Source organism: Salminus brasiliensis, chromosome 2 (genome assembly GCF_030463535.1).
Source record: "Salminus brasiliensis chromosome 2, fSalBra1.hap2, whole genome shotgun sequence".
Lineage (NCBI taxonomy): Eukaryota > Metazoa > Chordata > Actinopteri > Characiformes > Bryconidae > Salminus > Salminus brasiliensis.
The window spans coordinates 22944364-22968121 of record NC_132879.1 but is presented as its reverse complement, the minus strand read 5'-3'; the positions used below and the strand labels follow the sequence as shown (position 1 = coordinate 22968121).

At 40.1% G+C, this 23758-nt stretch overlaps 1 protein-coding gene across 1 annotated transcript; it reads right to left on the bottom strand.

Annotated features, from left to right (window-relative positions):
• Positions 1-18101: 18101 nt before the first annotated feature.
• Positions 18102-19239, bottom strand: foxb1a (forkhead box B1a). The gene has a single exon (XM_072673684.1). The coding sequence runs from the start codon at positions 19053-19055 to the stop codon at positions 18102-18104; it is 954 nt and encodes a 317-aa protein (XP_072529785.1). The 5' UTR covers positions 19056-19239.
• Positions 19240-23758: the final 4519 nt, after the last annotated feature.

Here is a 23758-nt window from a genome sequence, read left to right as displayed (position 1 = left end):
GTCAATTGCGACACTTGACATCATCTCACTTCTGCCTCATCATACATGGAAATCCCGGGAAGACCAATCTTCATACCACAGGTTCCATCCCTGAATGAGAAGTTTGACAGCATCAGCTCCACCACACGATGCAGTGGGGAATGATGTGTGAACGGGACGGGCACAATCGGATGGACGGCAAACGGCCTCCAAAAAGGGGCTAAAGCACAGAAGAGGCAGGGAGGCTCCAAATCCCCTCTCAAGCCTAAGTGGGTGGTCCTTTCACTTGTGGGGTAACCGAGCAGTCGCCAGGCATTTCGGAGGGAGGGCAGTGAAGGCTTGCTCTCTTCAGCCCCACGGCTCACCAATGCAGGCCCATACATCCACAGAATGATATTCACGCTACACTGGGTTTATTTAGAGCCCGAGTGCTGGCACTGGCCGATCAAATGACAGCCAGAGTGTGAGCCCCCCTGAGGATTAAAATGATTCAAGAGAGAAAGGAAGAATGACTCGAGAATAAGGAGCGATTCAGGGGAAAGGACTGTTTTCAGGGATTTAGCCCAAACATGAACTAAAAGTACAACAGCAGGCTGCCGAATAATAACCCGAGACCAACGCGGGACCAAATATCCAAACTTGTGGAAAAAGCTAATTCTCGCTATGTTCAATAAACCGTTTTGATAATATGAATCTAATAACATAACAGCGGGAAGCATTCACACTCTACCATCTGCTGCAAGACCCAGTGAAGCAATGCGCTGGCTAAAATATTCCTCTCTCTCTCTTTCTCTCTCTCTCTCTCTCTCTCTCTCTCTCTCTCCTGCCTTCTGGAGGCCATGAGAAGACTGTATCATGCTTGAGCAACCCAGTGTAATGCAGATTTACTACATACTGTCACACTCATCACACCTTGCCATGACAAATAAAAGTCTGTTAAAAAGGGGGGAAGAAAGAGACTGACAAGCAGGTGGATGCCCATGTCAGAAGCAGCCTGCTCTCTCCAGCTCAGAGCGGAGCAGTGAGGAGGAGTGAGTGAACACTTGTCAACACTGCGGATCAAACAAAATGGGATTTATTGGAAATATAAGCGGGAAATGTTCAGCTTTGGAAAAGACTTGACGAAGAGTGGAATCTGACATTCATCTCACATACATTCAGTTCCTTATCATTATCGACAGAGAGTTTTGGGCAAAAAAAGGGTTTTTTAAATTGTAAAGAAAACAGATAATAACTATTTATAGGCAAGCTGTGGCTGTTTTTATTGTTTTGTTGCAGTCCTAATCAAGATTTTTTATCTCCAAAATGGTATTTTTTTCCATTGTAAACAGTCATTTTACATTTACATTTTTCAGTATGTATTTTAATCTAACATAATTTTATTTCATGTAACCTCATCACGAAAGGTTCATGCTATGCTATACATCTAATGCTTTACAAAAGTATTTAAAAATCGCTGTTCCACGTTTTAGGCATGGTAGGAATATGGTCCCAAATCCAGAAAACGTCACAAGTAGACTGCCAAACCCCAACACCTTTTTATTTAAAGGAGACAAATTACCAAGACCTCTCCAAAAACGCTACAGTGTCAGAATGAGGAATAATAGGGTGCTAGTGCCCACCAGCAAAGCACATTAGAACTGTTTAAGTTGGCCCCCACAAAGTCACACATTTCAATTATTTCAAAGCAGTCCCCAATTAAAAGCTGCAAACACGCCTTTTGAATGCAAACTAACACAATTAAAAGTGTTTCAGGAGTGTATTAGAGGAATCAGTTCTGAATTAGTCCTCTGAATACACAAGCCCCCCCTGGTTTCATCTCCCACTCCTTTCAGGCTGACCGGCGGAGAGAAGGGAGAGGGCTCTTTTTGAAGTCAGAAGGGGTTTTCTTTCTCTTTCTCCTTCCCTCTTTCTCTCGCTCTCTCCCTCGGTGGAAAAGAAGATTGAGTCAGCCTAATCTGCTACTTGTACATTTGAATGTGTAGTGAGGGGAGATGATCCCAGTTGCCTGATAATAGCCCAGGTGCAGAGACAGTGGCCGTGGCTAACTTGTTCTCAGCAGGGGCCGTATATCATGGAGAGGCAGGCCACCCTTTGAAGATGCATGCCTGCTTTCAGGGGCCTGATTTGTGGCCGTGGAGGCCAGTGCTTTACAGCCGTGCTGGAGCGGAGCAGGGAGGAGCTGCCCTCTTAGACCAGGAGCTATAGAATGGCAACTTCACTTTCTGCTACATGGCCAAGAGCCTCGTCCATTAAATCACAGAGGCCACCATGCTGATAAGCGAGAGTGTTTTTTTAAAAAAGAACGTCAGGTATTAAAAAGAGTGCTACAGTAGCGGGAGGAGTAGCAGAGAAATAAAAGGAGGTCGTGCTTGTTGGAAAAATGCTGCAGTTTGTGGAATGTATGTTGAGTAGTTGGTGGAAAAAGATAGTTAGGATAAGAAGTCATTATAATTGCTTAAAGGTCTACACATTATAGTGACCAAATAGACGTCTACAAAAAAAGATTCCAAGGACTTTCTGGGAAGCTTTCCACTTCTCTAAAGGATATATGGCCAATGGATGGTTCTTTGGCAATCATTTTGGTAAATGTGCGATGTAAGCATGAGAAACCCATGAAAGTTTCAAGAAGCTCCACACAATGTAATGGTTCTATTTCCCTAGAAATGTATGCCCCAGCAAAACTTGGTTGGTGTCATTTGTAGTAGTTACTATAAACTTTGCCTGGACACAAGTTTCTTTGGAAATAGGACCGCTACACTGGGTGGTCTTCTTCAGTAGGGTCTTCTTTAGTAGAGTCTTTAAGTTCACATAGCTTATTTTAAAAAGTGTTTTTTAAAGAACCACCCAGGATAAGAACCGTAGCATTAGAAAATAAGCATAGGAATCAATGGGTTAAGACAGCATGCTCAGCGTTCTCTAAAACAAACACAAGAAACAAAAAAGAAAAAGAAATCCTGAACTCTGAAGCCTCACACCGAACTGTTTTCCTCCTTCCCATATTAGCGCTCGCTCAGTGATAGAACTGCTGCCACTGTTTGCATTAACCATCAAGAAGATAGCCAAGAGTAGCAACTTTGTTTGACTTGTTCTTTGACCTTTGTGACAAGACAACAGCCAGCATTCCCGCTCTCACTCCCACGCTGTCCCTCTGCACTGCCACCTAATGAAGTCAAAGAAAAGAAATTAGCCGAGCGTTGCGTGGGCCCCATTGACAGTGTCATTAAGGTGGTCCGGTGCGGGGTTACCCGCGCTAACTCGCAGGGTCCCTCCGCATTCTTGTGTTTGTTATTGAGATGGTTATTTACACTGGTGGAGAGCAGAGCTGGCTGCAGGAGGGGGCCACAGCAGTGTCTTCCTACCGCCGGCTGGATGACAATTAGCTGTGGGGAGCGGCTTGGAAGGCCATTCATGACCATCTGAGTCTGGGAGAGGGAGAGCAGTTTTACTGCCAATAAATTATCACTGTTCTCTTTTCACAGGCCCTTCTCCTGCACGTTAGCGGCTCTGTGTGAAAGACACCCCTCCTGACCACTGTGCACCTGTGAGCAAAAAGCTGCCACGAACACTGCTCTGGGAGTAGCTTTTTCCAGCCAGTTTCAAGTGATTCAGTAGCCCTGAGAAAGCAGTGTGACTGTCTTTAGATCTGTGAACAACAAACAAACAAGCAAACAAAACAAGCAAACGCAAACCAAAATGTCCAACAGTGGTGAGAGAATGTAACCAGGGGAGTAGGTAGCTGCCACAACGCCGGTGTCTTTGAAGGCAAGATGGATGAAGACCAGTGGGTCCAGGTAATAAGTGCAGTTAAATGAGAGGTGTCACACTATAGCCTGAGGCCACATCTATATTAAAGCTGCCTCTAAAGCCTATGTTTATGTAAAGGAATCTGAGCAGTGGGAGTTAACTGGTTTGACCTGTAGACTTGCCATTCAATTAGCTAAACAGGATTACGCCATACGTTAAATCCATGTTTTCAGTCAAAATAATCAACAACAAGGTCTGTTAATGTTTGTCACTTCTCAGGTTATTAATATTTTTATGAAGCTCATGAACACACAAGAATAAACTGCTGATGAAGATGGGGATTTTTTTTCTTTTAATGGTTTATTAAAAGCCATACGCTTTTGTGTTTCTCCTGATTTCATCACTCTGTTGTGCACTTGTTAATTAACTTAATATGACCTACATTTGGCGCCACGATCAGAGCAAGAAAACGCTCCTCTGAGAAATTCACAGCGTCTGGCAGTGTATAATATCGTGTGTTGAAGTTGACTCCAGGAATACAATCGTTTCTCGCCGTGTTTATTTACTGCCTCATTAGCATCCACAAGCATAAATAGTAACTAACAAACACTCCCCTGAGTGTTATGGCTGCAATGGAAAGGCCTCTAGAGCTGAACTCACACTCATTAAAATGTGTCTAGGTGGCTCGCTCAATTGATTCCTGATTTCTGTATGATTGTTTTCCTACTCCTTAATTCTGCTGTGTTAGTGTTTTATGAAGCCAAACAATCATGAATTAAACTAGGATAATAAACAAAGGCTCTTATAGTACAGTAAAGGTCCAAAACTATAAAAATAAAATACATATATCTATCCTATTTTTCTATCTATCTATCTATCTATCTATCTATCTATCTATCTATCAGTTTATCCATTTTATCTATCCATCTATCTATCCTTTTTCTATCTATCTATCTATCTATCTATCTATCTATCTATCTATCTATCTATCTACCTACCTACCTACCTACCTATTTATCTATCTATATATCTATCAGTTTATCCATTTTTCTCTAACTATCTATCTACATATATATATATATATATATACATATATATATCCATCTATCAGTTTATACATTTTATCTATCCATCTATCTATCCATTTTTTTCTATCTATCTATCTATCTATCTATCTATTATACATTTTAATGTATAATGTAATTTACATCTCTTTCTCTCACTCTCTTAATATATTAGAAGATAATAAATATGTTGTGATTTAGTGTGTGATTGAATGTGTCACCTTGACCATTTCCAAACGTCTCCTCAAATATACAGTTTACCTAGCTTATTTACCTTCATTAAAGTAAATCCGAATAGCTTAATGCAGTGACAGTTCAAAGACAAATCAGCTACTAAAATCTGTCAACTAAAAAGACATTCTGCAGCATTTCGTGACTATTGGTCCATTCATCATATAAAATGCTACGATTTTTTGTTATGATAAATGTGTATATGTTTTACCAGACAGACATGAAAAACACAGGATTAGTTCAGTGTCTTAAAGCATGTCGTCAATTAAAGAAACAAGAAGACCAAAAACATAGTACACTACTCCCAATGTCTATATTATCCCAAATTTCCACAGGATATTTTTGTGCTTACAGGCTATTTTCACACTGAATGCCATCCGTGTATTGTGCACTGCACAGGCCACTGATCTGAGAACAGCCATGGACATTCTCTCATTCTGAATGAATTACCTGCTTCACGAGCAAAACTGAATTGCAGTGTGGATCTCCTCAGAAGTCTGCTCTTTCTTCCCAAACTGCCCCATGGACGTGCAGATGGTTTCAGTGTGTGTCGCTCTTTCCCGTGGAGGATAATCTCACAGGGGACCCTGGCGCACACACACACACACACACACAAACCTCCACCACACGGCCTCCATTCGGAGACGCCTCAAAACAGCCATGGGGGAGGCTGGTGACTTAACATAAATTAGACCACCAGGGAATGGGGAGAGCTTGCTATGAAGAAGGGCAATATTGTGGATGAATGCAAAAGTCTGTATCCGGTGAGTTTAGCGAGAGAAAAGGGGGACAGACCGGTTTAGTGACTGACAGTGCTGAACTGCCGCATATAGGCTCAGGGATAAGTTCCTCTAAGGAGTTTAGGTGCACATCGTTCTACACTGCATCAGATAAGGTGTTCAGGAAGACATGGCTGAAATTAAAGCACACCAGCACAGAATGGTTTTGACCTTACAGTATGAGCTGGAAAAATGCAGAAATGTCAATATCACTGATAAAACATACTGTCTGGAAAAAAAACTAGTATCTCCAGTAACTTAACAGGAAAAGGAGAAAACCTAGTCAATGAAAAAAGATTTTAAGCATTTCTAATGATCTGTACATCAAAGATTTTGATAAAAATGTAAAGAACAAAACTGCCAGACTCTTAACTATGTAAAAAAGCAGCAATTTTACAGGAGAAGGACAGACCTTTACTTTCAATGGAAACCTTCTTGACCTCCAACGAAAGCCACTGTTAAAAGCTCTTATTGAGTCATTTTGGAGCATTTCTATTGGTCTGTGTATCGTGAATTTTGATTCACATTATGTCAAAAAATGGCTATAATGGAGATACAAGCTTTTGCGTGACAGCAAGGATACTATAATTCAGCTTCTAGTGTCTTAATTCAAAGGAGCTTTGACATTGTCAAAGCATTTACCCTACCAATAAACAATTCACCTTGTCCTGTAATATGAACACATATCTGACACAATGTATACAAATCCAACAATGGCGAAAGGAATCAATATTGACATTCGAGGACAATTTCAGACAACTGCTAATACTTTACTGCTGTGTGTAACTCGTGAACGTAGCCCAGATGCAATTCATCCCCAGCTGTCATCGAAAGCTAGGATTAACGGCTGACTGTTTGTTATTTTGTTGTTTGTTAATGGCTGGACTTTGGCTGTGTTTGCAGTGGGGACCTGATGAGTGTCAGCGGCTCGCTGAAGAGGACACTTCAAGTGTGATTAAGTGTGGAGGAACACAGGGAGCACCAGTGGCTGCTAATTAACCCCGCATTGTGCTACCCCAACAAAAGCACAAAAGAACAAAGTCGAATTTAAATGCGAGAGATTATCACGATAACAAAAGACAAAGCAGTGGATCATGCTCTTGATAGGGAATTTTCACACTGCTCGCAACAACATGGGATTAGATCAAAGACTGATCAAGTTACATTAGCGGGACAATGGGGCCTTGTTATTCGACAACAAGAGGCATCCATCTGCATGTCACAGAGGCCCATTACAGACAACTGTCAGCTTCCTCTGGATTTAAATACAGTATCCGTGAATTTTCGAGTCTACAGAGATGCTTCCCGAAGGCTGACGGATTGTTCCTTAGCAGAGCCTTGTCGTCTCTTAACCTTTTACTACGCTCTTCCACTGTTCCGAAGTGACTGAAGGTGACACCTCATCCTAAACGAATGCAAAACTATGAAGACTCTCTCTCTCATTCTATTCGGCAACTGCAGAAGCAGCAGCTGCTTTCTCCAAGTCTTCCTTGAATAGTAATTACCCATGACTTCCTACTCCCAATATATCACCAGGTCTCTAGGGGCATTCTAATGGTGCCCTGGCCCTACACCTTCCACAGGGGCCAGAAAGGGACACACCAATACCCACCTCCCCACACCCCCGAACTGTCAGTGCTCACACCTCTCTTTTATTCCCGAACTGGGAGGCTCACTGTCCAGTGCTAGTAGAGATGTGGCCCCAGCTGAGGAGGCCCCCACTTACTCTGCCAATCATCAGCAACTCATCTGCCTGCAGAATCTGGCCTTCAGCACTGGCTGCTTTTCCCTCTCACCTCTGTCGGCTCTCTGGCCTTTGAAGTACAGCAGAAAGTGTTAGTTTATGAGACAAGAGATAAGATCTCAGAAAGCAGAGGTGATAAATTAGCGTGGTGTGGCACCTCTGCTAGGGGAAATAGCAGGGGTATGAAAAAAATCCACAGAGGCTGTTACTGTCCTGACATATGTAACACCTCTGAGCGAAGACCCTTTAACACCCAAACACTGAAGCGCAAAATCTGCTAATGACCTTACTTAAAGATAGCTGTTTGTGTTTGTTTTCAAGTGAAGCTTTACAGTCTGAGAATGTCGTTCTGCATGTTGTGCATTAGTATTAATACCTAATACAAAAAAAAACATGCAGATCAACAACACTGCACACGACTTACGCAATGTGCATGACAAGCCAAGACAAAGCGATAGGCTGTTAATCACCCACGGAAATGCAGAATATTCACACAAAGCATGACTCACACAAGCTCCTTGGCCACAACCACTGTGTTTAAGGTAAAAACCAATCATGTCAGCAAATGCTTCTGTTTTTAGGTTAAATGAATGTATGTCTTAGGCATGGTTTGGTTATGTTGGTTATTAGTCCAATAACAACCAACACCTCATTTGCATCAACATATATGTAAGATAGACTAGTTTAAAAGCATCTGAGAATACAAGTTAATACTTTTTCAGTGCTTTGCACAGGCATGTTTAATTTGATACTGCAATTATATGGATCACTGACAAGTACTATTGTCCTCCAAAACCAATAATGCAGAGTGCAAATCTCAGTGAAAACATGCAGAAAATGCATTGATTGAGTCAAAGTTCTTTGAAGTATAAACAGTAGATATGCGACTTTGATTGGTTTACAAAATGCTCAATTGTGGTTTTACAAACCGATTTACAACCCTGTTACTTTGCCTCAGAATGAAACACCCACTTTTATGTAGAAAACAATTAAGCTCTGATTTTTCATCATCACACTGGCATAGGGTTTGACACTGTAACTGTACGAACGTTTTGAATTGATTCCCAAGTGTTACAGGACAGTGTTGCTATCCGCTCTGGTGTCCAATCGGCACAGTGTAAAGAGATAGCAGTAGGGTCTGGTAGGGTTAGCTTTTAATCTAGCACCCTGCTAGCACCCACTCGTTTAACCAGCCTTCTTTACACAAACACCTGCAGCAACATTTCCTCCAGTTGTCCCTTCTTACCTGGATGGCCAGCATAAACTTTTTTTTTTTTATAGCATTTAACCTCACTTCTATATTCTCTTGTAGTAGCTGCAGCGTTTAGCCCTGAAAGGAATTCTCTTTTCACTTATGTGGGTTTTGCTTTGAAAGAGTACACAACAGTCACTGAGGTCCATTGTATTTCACTTCTATATGCTAAACCTTAATATTGGTAAAACTATGCCAAAGTAAATACAGTTTTCAGTTTAAGGGCACTCTGATTTTATGCCCTGCTTTGTGCCTGGACCCACGAGTCAGAACTAATTTTTGCAAGCAAAATTGGACACCATTGGCTGGCGGACAGGCGCAGCTGAATGTTTTTAAAAAATGCTTTAGAACATAAGTCTGGCTTGCAGTCGATGGCACTGGGACACTGAGAGTGTGTTGCAGCTGACAGAGCTGGAGTCTGAAGGTTGATAAATGGGAGGAGGCTCAACTCACGCTGGGTCGTGCCTGAACCTGTGTAACAGTGAGAACGCTACGGGGTTCAGCATGTCTCTGCAGCAGTCTTTGCATCACTGTTAGATGTTCCAGCATGTGTTATGACAAGTGTTAATTTATGGCTTTTTATTATTGAACAAAGATACAACAGCTCCCAAAACACACATATGCGAGAATGCGCCACAGAGCCTGCTGCTACACTTTGCACATGAGTAAGCATTTCAAGACATACGCAATCAACAGCAGCTCCAAGTGAAGAGCTAATATGCTTTTAAGCACCCTCGACACACAAACGTGGTGAATTAGGTGTGAAGAGGTGAACTCAAACAAATGTGCTTTAGCGGGCGCTGCTCAGCTGACCTTGTGAACCGGTGAGACAGGACAGCACTTCTGCACTGAGTTTCAGGTGAAAGCAAAGACCTTTAAAACTAAGATCCTGTCTAATGGCTCCTGTGATGGCCTTCCTGTGATAATACACATCCTTATCTTGAATAACAATTAGTTCCTCTTTCCCTGCCCCTGCTATGCTAAATTACTTCCATTAGCACTAACAGGGAGCATAAGAATCAGGCATTTGGAAAGAGACCAGCTTCACCCAGACAGGAAAACGCCTTTCAGTGTAACTTTTAAACAGAGGCTGACAAAGAAGAAAGGAAAAAAATGACTGCAGTAAAAAAAACAAAAAAAACAAAAAACAAAAATGACTGCAGTGAAAAAATGGCTTTGTCATAAATACAATAGCTCACTTTTTTATATGCATATACACACAGACTTGTGTATACATTCTTTGCCTGTAAAACTAGTAACAGTAGTTATTTTCTTTGAATGCCAGTTTCTTTAAGAAAGTCCAGATTAGCATTACAGAGAAATGTAATATTTATGGAGGGTTATAGAGGGAATGCAGTATATAATGAATAAAACACAGATATCACCTAGGCACCTTTTTAAACAAACATCTGTTAATACTGATACAGTTCTGGTATTGCCATGCATACTTGACATGCATCTGTTGGTTAGAAAAACACGGATAGAAGAACACAGAACAATATTGTTAGAACAACACAAAAAAATACAGTTCGAGGAATATACTTAAAAGGACACATGTAGAAGAACAAAGTTCGAGGAACACCGTTAGAATTACAGAACACAGAAGAACAAAAGAACATGATTAGAAGAATATAGTTAGTATATAGTTAGAAGAACACAGAATAACAGTTAAATTACAATAGTTAACAATAGTTAAAAAACAATAGTTAAAAGAATATAGGTAGAACACATTTGGAGGAACACAGTTAAAAGAACAGAAAAATATAGGTAAAACAGTTTAAAAAATGTAGTTAGAACACAGTTAAAAGAACACATAGAACATAGAATGACACAGAACACAGTTAGAAGAATATAGTTAGAACACAGTTGGAAAAACTCAATTAGAAGAACACAGAAGAATATAGTTAGAACACAGTTGGAAGAACTCAATTAGAAGAACATAGTTAGAAGAATATAGTTAGAACACAGTTGGAAGAACTCAATTAGAAGAACACAGAAGAATATAGTTAGAACACAGTTGGAAGAACTCAATTAGAAGAACATAGTTAGAAGAATATAGTTAGAACACAGTTGGAAGAACTCAATTAGAAGAACATAGAAGAATATAGTTAGAACACAGTTGGACGAACTCAATTAGAAGAACATAGAAGAATATAGTTAGAACACAGTTGGAAGAACTCAATTAGAAGAATATAGTTAGAACACAGTTGGAAGAACTCAATTAGAAGAACATAGTTAGACCGATGTAGCTAGAACACAGTTAAAAGAACACAAAATAACACAGAACACAGTTAGAAGAATATAATGAGAACACAGACGGAAGAACACAATTAGAAGAACATAGAAGGTAAACTAGGTAAACTACATTTAAGATGTTTGGAAAGGATTCAGCTAACACAACTCACACTAAATCACAACATATTTATTACTACACACACACACACACACACACACACACACACACACATACATACATATATATATATATATATATATATATATATATATATAGTCCAACAAGGCTTGAGTTCACAAGAAGTCCTGGAAGATTCTGGAGTGGCCATCACACTTGCCTGACTTGATCCTCATTGAAAATTCTTAGTGTGATTTGAAGAAGGTGGACGCAAACCCAAGTCTATTAGTAAACTGGAAGCCATTGCCCTTGAGGAATGGACTAAGAAGCTGGGGTCTGCCTATGCATCGCATTTTCAGCATTTTCGGTCATAATAGCAAATGGGTGCTCTATTAAGTACTGAAAGACTTTAAAGACTGCAGTAGTCATTAAAATTGGTATTTTGTGTTGAGTATGGAGAAAGCACTTGTTGAGCTATTTAAATTGCTCTTGTTTCATTGGTTTACTGCAAACAGCTGACCGTTTGTAAATTTGGCTAAAAAAAAACTCATTTCTAATAGGGGTTAAATAATTTCAGATGCAACTGCATATAGTTCTTCTGAGACATCTTGGAGAAATTAAATTCTTTGCTAGATTTACATTATGCTTGACAAATCAATGATTAATATTTTATACTTTTATTTGGTTGTTATTATTTTTATGCACATCTTTGCCTACTGTGTATTCTCAAAACTGTCCATTTTGGGCTGAAAAGTATTTTAGCAGTGTTTTAGGGTATGAGACAAGTGTCAGCACAGCCCCTCGGACGTGAGCTGTGGACTTCAGTTTGTCCCACATTCAGCCGATGGCCACGTCTCAGCGGAATATGGCGCATGCCTCCCACTGACATAATTTGTTTCACAGTCACTGCCCAGCAGCGTGAATCAGATGTTGACATTCTAATTTCATGCACACATGGGTGTTTGGCCCAATCCAGTTCCTTCTTCACCACAGTCCTCTGGTGCTTCGTCTGTCCACTATTGTCCACTACACCTGCATTTGTCAACCATAGCAATCTACATGACCCCCAGTGACAAATGCAACATACTACACAGGCTCTGAAGGAGATTATTTAGGTATAGTGCATGCTCATCTCTTTATGGGTACAATAGGTTAGCTAATATATGAGAATTGCCATGAGCTGGATGTCAAAGGTATACATGGCCTCTTGTTTTTATCATACACTTTTAAAAAATAGACGTGCTACGAAGGGTTCATTGAACAATGGCACAAAGGCACTACTTTGGGCCCCATAAAAGATAAGGGTTGTAAAGGAGATGGCTATTTGTTTAAGTGAGTGTCAAGAACTGTGAAATTAGCAAAGAATCCTTGCATCAAGTGTTGGTTCTTCACTCCTACACATCTCTTTTACAAGCAAGGTTCTTTATGGAACCAAAAGTGGTTCTTCTAGGGCATCCCTCAAAGTACCCTTTGCAGCACTTTTTATTGTTAGGAGTGTAGTTAATCGTGAAAAGGCCATGGAGAAACAGAACCATTTGCCAAAATCTTAATCTTAATCTTTACCAATTAAAAGGTTAAACAAATGTTTTATATAGAACCAAGTGTTCCTGCTATGGCAAAGAACCGTTTGTAACACCTTTACATTTAAGAGTACAGCTGGAAAGTGTTAGCCAGCTAGACTGCCAACCAAAGACAAAATTCCTGCAGTCAACTTCCACTGTACACGGATCTGAAAATATTTGTTTTTATGTAGTTGTTTATGTAAAACCAATAGGTGGCTGCATTATAGCAAGAAAAATAGCCATCAGCAAAGCATAAACACATCAACAGCACTTGTCTACCTCCAGCAAGCACTTTGTCACATTTGCAGAGTAAACTTAATGCAACTTTTGCTTAGCATAGATTAATTTTTAGCACTTTTACAAACACTGTTTTGACAGTGCATAAAATTACAGGAAGTACGAGGAGAGTAAGCTGCGCTGACTCTGGCCTCATTCTGTCAAATCGCACCCTTCAGAGCCTGAGCCCAGGTAAACTCTAATAGGGAGAGAGTACTGCAGCAGTAGCTCTCTCTGTTCTTAGCATAGCATATAAAGTCACAGACTTCAAGTAGACATACATACACTCTCTCTTCTATTCTTTTGAACAGCGGTAGCCTATATATATATATATATATGAGATTTCATGAGGCCTTTACAATCGATGCTAACAACAGATTAATTGCATTGTGTGTCATGTGTGTATTACATTATGTATGGTTATATGACATGTTGCAGCTGTAGGCAAGAAGAACATTTAAATTGGGTGTCAAGAAGGTACATTTGGCCTTCAAAGAAATAAAAAATCATCATTTTTTAAGTCATAGTTAAACATAAAAAGGCTGTGGAGAAACAAAACAACTAAACACAAATACACTCTTAAAGGTGCTACAAAGGGTTCCTTAAGCGATGCCACAGAAGAACCATGTGTTGGTTTCATAAGGAACAATTTTGTAAACCAGGTGTGTGAGGGTGAAGAAATTTTAAGGATTTCAAAAACTTTCACTTATAGCCTTAACTCTTCATCGGTTTAGGTTACACTGCCTTCATTTTGTTCATCACCCTTTAAAATTCTTTTATAGCATCGTTCAAACAAGTCTGTATCCCTTGTAGCACCTTTATTATTAAGAGTGTACAGTAAAACAGCACCCTGGAAACCCTTTCTATTTTGCAAAGAACAAACAAACAAAAAACAAACAAAACAACTGAAGTCCCTGATGTTTGCTATAGGCTAGATATCAACACTATTTCAGCTGACTTACAGCACAGTAATAAACATGTAATAAATAACTAGCTACTGTCCATTTCCGTTCTCTCCACTGGAGGTTGAGTTGAGTTTTTTTTTATACTAAGGCCATGGACTGCATGCATTAAGAGAATCATAAATTATGCATGCTAATTACCCTGGGCTTCCACTCTAATGAATTCTTTTAATTAAACTACCACACTGAGGTTTTCTTGCATGGCATGCTCTATATTTTATCCCCTGCCTAAGATGACCTTCTTCTTTGTAGGAGAGGATCTGGAACATGTAAGAGAGAGGAGGGAGGGACACAACAGCAGTTCTGTCTTTGATTACACAACATGGTTCATGTCTGCACTAATGAATGAAAGAAGCCACTGAAAGACAACAGGGCCGGCCTTATTAGCTCGAGAGTCACACCAACACAGAGCTCTGGATCTCAAGTGTAATGTCGAAAACACAAAGATAACAGGGTTTATTCATTTCTGCACGATAGCTGCGTTTCAGCAGGGTTGAAAGCAACAGCAGTGGGTGTGGCAGGTCTGCATGTATGGAAATGTTGTGTGGGAGGACTGTTACTCCTACTTTGGCACACAGCCTTGCTTCCTTGGCTTTCGGATAGGCTTAGTTAAAGAGGCTTAGAAGTTGCACTTGGTAAATCTGGAGTGATAAATAAATAACTAAAGAAATTCAAAAACATCAATAACATCAATTAATTCAATGATTATTTTTAAAAGTAGCAGTACTAGCAGTATTGTTGCGAATGACAACAGAAAGGAAAAAGAATAAATACTATACTAAAAAATAAAGACTACATAATAACAGCAAAAGAAAAAACAATAACAAAGAACAATAATTTTAAATAAAATAAAATAAAAGACCAATAATAATATCAATAACAACAACAGCAATAATAAAAAATAAAATAATAATAATAATAATAATACACTGTAACAAAAAATATTTTTAAAGTAGCGTTTGTAGACTTAGATTAATCTTAAGGCTGAAAGTTGTTTATGTTAATTTCATGCTCTCTAAACGTTATGATCTAACGCTTGTTAATCCATTACTTTTTAACCTGAGCTGTTTTTTTTTTTTTTTATCTTAATGTTCTATAATTTGTGTCAAGCTGGGCGGCAATTCGTGTGTGAAGCCATGGACCCGCTGAGTTCACAGAGATGTTGTAGTTGTTTTACAGAGATTAATCCAACTTTAATTTCACATATAAATTCAGATTATAGTCAAAAGTTGGAAATGAGTGCTTTACTTCAGTCGTACTTCAGAGAAAATAAATTACTGAAAAAAGAATAACCTAAACTGGGGCAATTTGTTTGAGTTTATTTTTCAGAGTAAATCTTAAGTAAATGTAGTTTCAAGTTTATTTTACTTTTACACTATTTAAACATTTAATCACACACTTCTGTCTGTAACACACACTAGAGTAAACAGCGAGGCCGCGCGCACACACACACACACACACACACACAAATAAAACAAAAACACACAAAAATAAAAGAAAAAAAGAAAGAAAAAGGGGGAAAACCTTGCTGTGTTGTGCAAACAGAGTCTAAGGGGGAGGGGCTGGATTTAAATTCCAAAGGGGTCTCAGAACTCGTTTCCTAGTAGCCCAGTCAGCTATGTGTTTGGGAGAAATCAGGCTTTTTGTCTCTGTGAAAAAAGGCTAAATCTACATCGGTGGCCCAGCCGAAGTTTGCAATTCTTTGCACTTTCTATTGAGCTGAATGAGAGTGAATGAAGTGGCCAGAGACCCTTTATTTGATCAACTCAATTGCATAAAGTGACGGAATCCTAATGTATTTGCTTAATATCCCGGAGAAGGCTGTTGCTCTCTGGGTGGAGATGCAAACAATACACCTGTTTCTCGCATTTTAATAGCCTTTAGAAACGGAGCAGAACCAGTTTGAAAAAGAAAAGGGAAAAAATATGAAAGGAGAAAAATATCAACTAAGAAAGAAAAAAGATCAATGAAAAAGAAAAAATAGCAAGAAAAAATAAACGAAAAAAACGACGACAAAATACGGTCGAAATATTTGCAGAACTTTTTTTGGCATTAATAATACAAGAAATAAAGAATAGAAGGCTTAAATAGTCAATTGAAAAGAGAAAACAACTAAAAATAAATAAATGCAAGTAAATCGACAGCGATGCCAAATAAACCCCGCTGAGAGGAAACACTGAAATAGAGGATAGTTTAAACAGATCTACGCAAACGTCTAGTTTTAATCGATCACACACACTTACACACACACACACACACCGATTTTCGTGCTGAGTGTACATGTCTGAAGGTGATGTGTAAAAGGCTGAGAGTGAGCAGATGAATGAGTGGCTGTGTGCGCTGTGGCTGCGCTTCAGCTCCTCCATGCATCCTAATCAAGAGCTTCATTCAGGTCTGCCTGTATTCCAACAGGCTGGGAATCAACCCAGAGTTAGTGTGTGTGTGTGTGTGTGTGTGTGTGTGTGTGAAAGAGAGAGAGAGAGAGAGAGAGAGAGAGAGAGAGAGAAAGGAACGCAGGGGACCCTCATATTTATACTGTTTTAACATCACTGTATCAGCTCACCTGAAAACATCACATTAACATAACCATCACTGCAGTTCAGCTATTCTACACACAGCCTTACTATAAATCGTCGCTGTCACGCAAAAACGTCGCATCTCCAAAAAGTCAGCTTTACTGTATGAGGAAAACCCCTTCCTAATTGTCATTTAAAGTCAATGTAAAAATATTTTATTCCAAAAATCGTGCAGCCTTTCTATTGGTCCGTTAATCCCGAAATTATTATGGCAACACATTATGAAGAACAACTGACAGTAAAAAATGTTTAAACAGTGAAAACAGAGATAGAATGTTTTAGCGTGAAAGCAACGATATATTGCTTATAAGCTAAAAAAAATTATTTATCACCAAAAAGAGGCGACAATAAATAATAATAATAATAATAATAACATAACCTAGTTCTCTCTGATGCATGTAAGTGTGGTCCTAAAAGAGAATGGAATAGAGAAAACAATCGCACAAAACGAAATGTTTGAGGTTTTGCATAATTTTAATGAAAAAATATTTTGATGACCAAGTTTATAATTTAATGCAGACTTTTTTGCACACTTGTTTTTAAAGCACGCATGCTTGCAGCAAAACAACACAACGTTTGGAAAAGGCATGCTTTATATCTTAACCAAAAAAAAAAAAAAAAAAGAAAGTACAAATGTACGGCATTTTTAATCCACATGGTCACCACGGCTTTAAATTAAATGCTTCACAAAACATCTCCTGCAAAATAGAGATCATCTAAAACATCTAACTAAAAAGTGCATTTTTACACAATTTTATATCACGTATTTGCAATTATTCACATATTTACTTCGCCTTTCACGATTATCTCACGATTTTAAATGTATATTTCAAATCTCATATCTCTGCATACAGTGTAGGCCTGTGTGTTTGGTATGAAGTGTGAAAACTACTGTTATTATTTATTATTTTTGTTGGTTTGTTTGTGGTTGTCAGTGGCGTAAAATTGTGAAGTAGTGCGTCTTTGAGGTTCTCCGATGTCTGCTGTCATTTAACCAAGACTTAGAAAGAAGTTAGTCGAGTAACTTTAACATGCAATGTCTGCCAGATCTGAACCTGTATACTATAACGGCATTAAAACGGCATGAAACGTGAGTTTAACTGTCAGTGGAATTGCCCCCAAAGACCTGACTAGAGCTACAGCCTTATGAATGTAAAGCTCATATAGCTTTAAAACTGGTTATAGACGCTTCTGATCTGACTTTCAGCAACCAGTCATCCAACAGGCCGAGATCTCTGCAGTGTTACAAGTAAAACATTGGGCTTGTTTGTTCTCTTGTAAAAAAAAAACGCAAAATAAAAAAACAATTACAGTAATAAACCAGGCCTATATGTGTCCTCAATCCGTGTGCTCAGACAAACAGCCCACTATTTAAAGCAACACACATAAAAACGGGATAAAACACGAACACAGAAAAGGAACAACACTGCAACACGGACAGTTCTTGCCTCGGAATGAAGTTTAAAAAAACGGAAAAGTCCAACTTTGGAGAAAGTGTCTAGTTCGTGCCGTCGCCTCCAGGCCACGGTTCCCCCCGCTCTGCTTGTTTTATTTAGTATTTTCTGGAGTGTCCACGTCAGTGCACGGCCACAGACTGGAGGGCGGCGGGGCTAGTGAGCGCGTCGCTGGGCGCGCCCGGGCTGCTTTGGCTGGCGGCGGCGTGCGGCGACGTAGGGCTCAGCGACTGCGGCGAGTTCGAGAGGAAGGCGGGCAGATGGTGCGGAAGCGCGGACAGGCCGGCCACGGACGCCGGCGTGGCTTTGATGGGCACGGGGATGGCGGGCAGCGTCTGGCCGCCGTGGCACAGCGACTTGATGGGGACACCGTATGCGCCGTAGTCACCGCTCGCCATAGTAATAGGCGCCGTCGTGTCCGCCGCTCCGGCGCCGTACACGTGCGGCCACGCGGTGCCCAGCTGGCTGTGTAGCGGGTAGCCCGCCGACATGGACTGCACGGCCGAAAAGGCCAGGCCCCCGGGCACCTTATACTCGCGCGCGATGATGTTCTCGATGGCGAACGGGTGCTTAAAGGTGGAGGCGGGAGACGCCGCGCCCAGGTTGTAGCCGGTGACCGGCGGCAGGTGCGCACCGGTGGCGGCTAGTGCGCTCAGACGCAGCTTGGCGTGCTGCTGCTGTAGGTAGTGCGCCGCTTCGGACGACTTGGCGCCCGCCGCCACCGCCAGCGGGTCGGCCAGGACCACCTTGAAGCGCTTGCGCCGTCGCAGGAAGCTGCCGTTCTCGAACATGTCGCCGCAATTAGGGTGCAGCGCCCAAAAACTGCCCTTGCCAGGCTGGTCGGGCCGCCTCGGGATCTTGATGAAGCAGTCGTTGAAGGAGAGGTTGTGGCGCAGGGAGTTCTGCCAGCGCTGCGTGTTTTCGCGGTAGTAAGGGAACCTGTCCATGATGAACTTGTAGATCTCGCTTAGCGGCAACATCTTTTCCGGGCAGCTCTGGATAGCCATGGCCGTTAGGGAGATGTACGAATAGGGCGGCTTCTGGTCGCTGTACGTGTTCCTGCCCGGGCGAGGCATCCTGGACGCTTCCTGAGGCGCGTTGGCTTCAACACCGAGCACTTTCTTCTGCTTGTGGGGAAGGATCTGGAACTGGAGGTCCTGAGAAGTTAGAAGTTAGCGACTCTCGAATGGGTCATGAAGTAACGCGCAAAGTTGAGGAGAGAGCAGAAGTTGCACCAGTGGACCATCCGCTGGTTAGGTAGTGGTGGGAAAGCCAGGTCTTGGTTGCAGTCCGCACTGGAAACCAAACAAAAACTAAACAACCCAGCTTCGTCTTCTTGTTGTGGTTCTTCTTGTTGTTCTTCTTGTTCTGCAGCTCTGATCTTCACTTCTTCAGCCTTGTAAAGAACTCAAGCTTCCTCTTCCTCTGGCAGCTCAATGGCTCGAGCTCCTCTCTCTCTCTTCCCCTCTTGCTCGATTAAGGTGAGCTAAGTAGCTGCCTCCATGTCCTTCCTCTAACCATCTGATAGTTTTTATGGGGTGACATGAGCAGAAAAGACCCCTGCAGAGGCGCTTCATTAATGTGCCACTTCTTTGCCATCACATGACAATCGCCTTGGGAGGAGGAGAATGAGGAGGAGGAGGAGGACGAGAGGGAGGAGGAGGTAGTAGTGGTGGTAGTGGTGGTGTTGGTGGAGGTATAGAGGAAGGAGGGGGTGCTTGGATGAAGGGAAGGTGGTGGTGGGGGGGGTGCGTTGGGAGAAAGGCATAATCTGGTTTCATTTACACCTATTTACATGGACACCTTGGGCCAATGGAAATCATTTCCATTTGAAGACGGAGCAAAGGGGGTGAAAAGGCTCGGCAGGCGGAGTGGCAGTGCGATGGCACCCGGTAAGAGTGTGTGAAGGTATGCGCTAACCTTTCTGTGGGCTACAAATGGAGCTACTAAAGCCACGGGATGTTTGACATGGAAATTGGCTTTCAGGTCGCATTGTACTGTCACGGCTACTTTCTCTCTTTTTGGGGTGGGGTGGGGTGGGGTGGGGGGTCGTTTTCCTGTCACATCGTAGCTCGCATGACTTTTGCTGTGCTCGTTGTTGCCGTTTATCAGAGGGGTAAAAGTAAGTGAAGGCGATGTGCGCCAAAAAGCGTATAAACGCCATGGCAGACGGGACGGGACACAGTAGAGAGTGTGTGTCCCGTTTCGTGTGTGTGTGTGTGTGTGTTTGTGTTTGTATCCGAATGTTATCGAGCCTATACTGTACCGGAGGGGCCCGCGAGCGATCACACCTATCCCAGAGCCTTATTTTCAGCTGCACGTCCCACTGTCTCCAGGTGTGGGTCTTATCTTCTCCTGTTTAAATGTAGTTAGAGAGTGAGCGGGTTTGAAAGGGGTTTAAAACATGTAATCTCTTCCTCCTTGAAATGCGAGAGGGGCCCATTGGTTCTGTTTTAAATGCGCGAGCACAGCCCCCAATATCAGACGCAGCACTCGAGAAAGCTCTCCACATAAGCAACGAGAAGCTAATATAAACATAAAGGATGTAAGTGTCTGAACTACCTAATACAAATGAAGAAGTAGCCCGCGCTAACCAGCCGTAACAAACATAAATATTAATATAAACTCAAAGCGTTATTAAACAAAGCGTTATTTTAATAAATCACCTGCCTAACACACACAGCTATTAATACTGTCTTAATAAAAGCTCGACCTTACTAAACATGATCTTCAATGCCACCTCTACCTTAATAAATACAGGTCTTATCAGACACAACTATTAATATCATATCTACCTTAATACAGTTATTAATACAATTCCCGACTTATTAGACACAACTAATAATATAATCTCTGCCTTAATAAATACAGCTATTATAACAATCTCTGCATTATCAAATACAGCTACTAATATTCGCTGTCCTAGCTCAGACAAATATTAATATAATTCCTCCCTTAATAAATACAGCTATTAATACCATCTCTCAATATATTTAAAAATGAAATTAAGAAAATTTCATACGACTACATGTTTATTTTAGACTTTGACTTTTCCTTTCCACTTTTATTTAACAGTTATTAATACATTACATTACATTCATATACCCAGCTATTAATATCATCTCAGTTGAATACATACAGCTATTGACATCATATTTGCCTTAAAACATAGTTATTAATATAACTATAAATAATAAACATAGCTATTCAAATAATTCCACCCTCAACAAAACCATTGATATTATCTCTTCCTTAATAAGCACAGCTATTAATATAATTCCACCATTAGTAACATAACTATTAATATCATATCAGCCTTAAAACAGAACTATTAATATCATATCTGTCTTAATAAATCAAGTATTAATATCACATCTGCCTTAATAAACACAACCAATAATATAATGCCTCACTTATTACCAGAATTATTAATATCATCTCAGCCTTAAAACAAAACTATTGATATAATCTCTGCCTTAATAAATATATCTATTAATATGACCTCAGCCTTAATAAATCAACTATTAATATCATCTCTTTTTTAATAAACACAGCTATTAATATAATTTTACCATTATTAACAGAACTATTAATATCATATCTGCCAAACACAGCTAATATTATCCTATAAGTCTTAATAAAACAACTATTAGCATCATCTCTCAATGCGTGAAAAAATCTATTTAAGAAGTCTTACCGACATCTGCGCTAATAACCACAGCAATCAATATAATATCGAGTATAAAAAATCAATTATCATATCAATTATGATATGGGCTTAATAAACACTTAATGGGCTTAATAAACTCAGCCGCTAATGTCATCTCTGTGTTAACCACAACTATTATTATCATGTCAGTTTTAATAAACATATATTAAAACATCTCTACCCAACATCCTGTCAGGTATATTTTTCCTTTAAGACAACAACAACAACAACAACAAATAGACGCATTACTTGCCTTACTTTAATTTTACATTATTTTTTGGGTATTAAAAATCATAACTCTTAAATAGCCAAATATATTGGGTGTAGGCTCGGATCGACTGCAGGATTAACTATTGGCTGTAAAAGAAAACGCACAAACAATTATATATATACACACACACTCACACACACACACTCACACACACACACTCACACACACACACACACACACACTCACACTCACACTCACAAACTGTCGTTAAAACCAAACTTCATGATGCCAGGCAGCCTTTTGTGTTGATGTAAAACAAATTGAAAAGTACTTCAGAAATGCAAATAAAGCCTTTAGGACGTCGTTGTGAAAACTGTATAAAATATCCATAAGTCAATTATATGAATGTGAAAACCAAATGGAAGCCTATTTTGAGCAATGGCCATTCAAGCTTTTTTTCTCCCTCTCTCTCCCTCTTCTATTTCTTTCCAAGGCTCACCAAGGGCCACCTTTCCGCTTGGTGGATTTGCAATACGGGGACCACACACACACTCGCGGATTTGCTCATAATTTATGCAAATTTTCCTCCATAAATCCACAATGCGACCCTTCAGCGCTCTGACGGATTACGAATAGCTGCAGCCATACAAATACAAGCGATTGGGAGCTACACACAGACCCCAGCATACACAGTGTTTATTCTGGTGTGTGTGTGTTTTTGTTTTGTTGTTGTTGTTGTTTTTTTGTGTTTTTGTGGTTGCGAAAGTTACAAAGAGAGAATAAAAACAAAACAAATAAACAAACAAACCTAGGTTTATTATTGAGAAATTGAACTCAACTCGTTCAGAAGGAGTGGGAGTGTGGAGGAAGACGGTGTGTAGTGTTTTGTCCTGGGTTGCTTTACACTCCTCGTGTCAGAAACTCTCTGCAGGCTGGAAGTCAGTAGCTCCACGCTGCGTCTTTAGCGCGCCGCTTTTTATAGCACCACTCTTTCTTTCTTTCTTTCTTCCTTCCTCCCTTCCTCATGAAGCACCTCTTTTAACTTGTCATTCCTCTGTTTGTGTATTGACAGAAAAGGGCCAAAGGATTCCGATTTTCCAGCCTCCTTTTTTCCACCAGAACTTTTCCCAAAGAGCTCCGGCTGTCTATGGGAAGCAACGTCCATCAAACGGAGGCTTTTGAAACAGAGCAAGTATTATTTTTAAACGTTGTCACATCAGCCTACTCTTCTTAACCCTTTCAAGCCTGGACCGAGTAATTGCCAGAAAATTCAAATTCTATAAAACTGGAGTGTTTATTTGACCTTCTGACCAATTATTTAACAAACAAACAAACAAACCAAAAACAATAATAATACTTCGACTTTTTTTATTTTGTATCATATTCGTTACATCAGTAATACTTTTCTGGCATCAGGTTTTTGTTAACAAACTAAAACATATAGAACATAAAACTGTTTAACCTCTTCTTCAAGTTAACTTAGAAACCTGTATGTATTTTTCTGGTGCATGCAGTGCATGGATAATCCAGCAGGGGGCAAGAAAACTGATTTTCTTTTTTACGTGATTAATTATTATTTAAAGAAGTAATATGTGCTTTTGTTTTTATTTATATATTTGATGCATTATCATAAACTAAACCATATATGCAATTGGATACACCTGGCTTTAAAGGGCATAACCATATTGTTGGTTTTATTTGAGCGATTTAAAAATGAGTCAGTCTTGTATGTTTGTTTTTTGCTTGTTTGTTAATTTGTTTATGTAGTTTATGTATTAATGTATTAGTTTATGTAGTAAAATTACTATATATATATATATATATATATATATACGAGTCAATAATCCACAGTGTCCTCC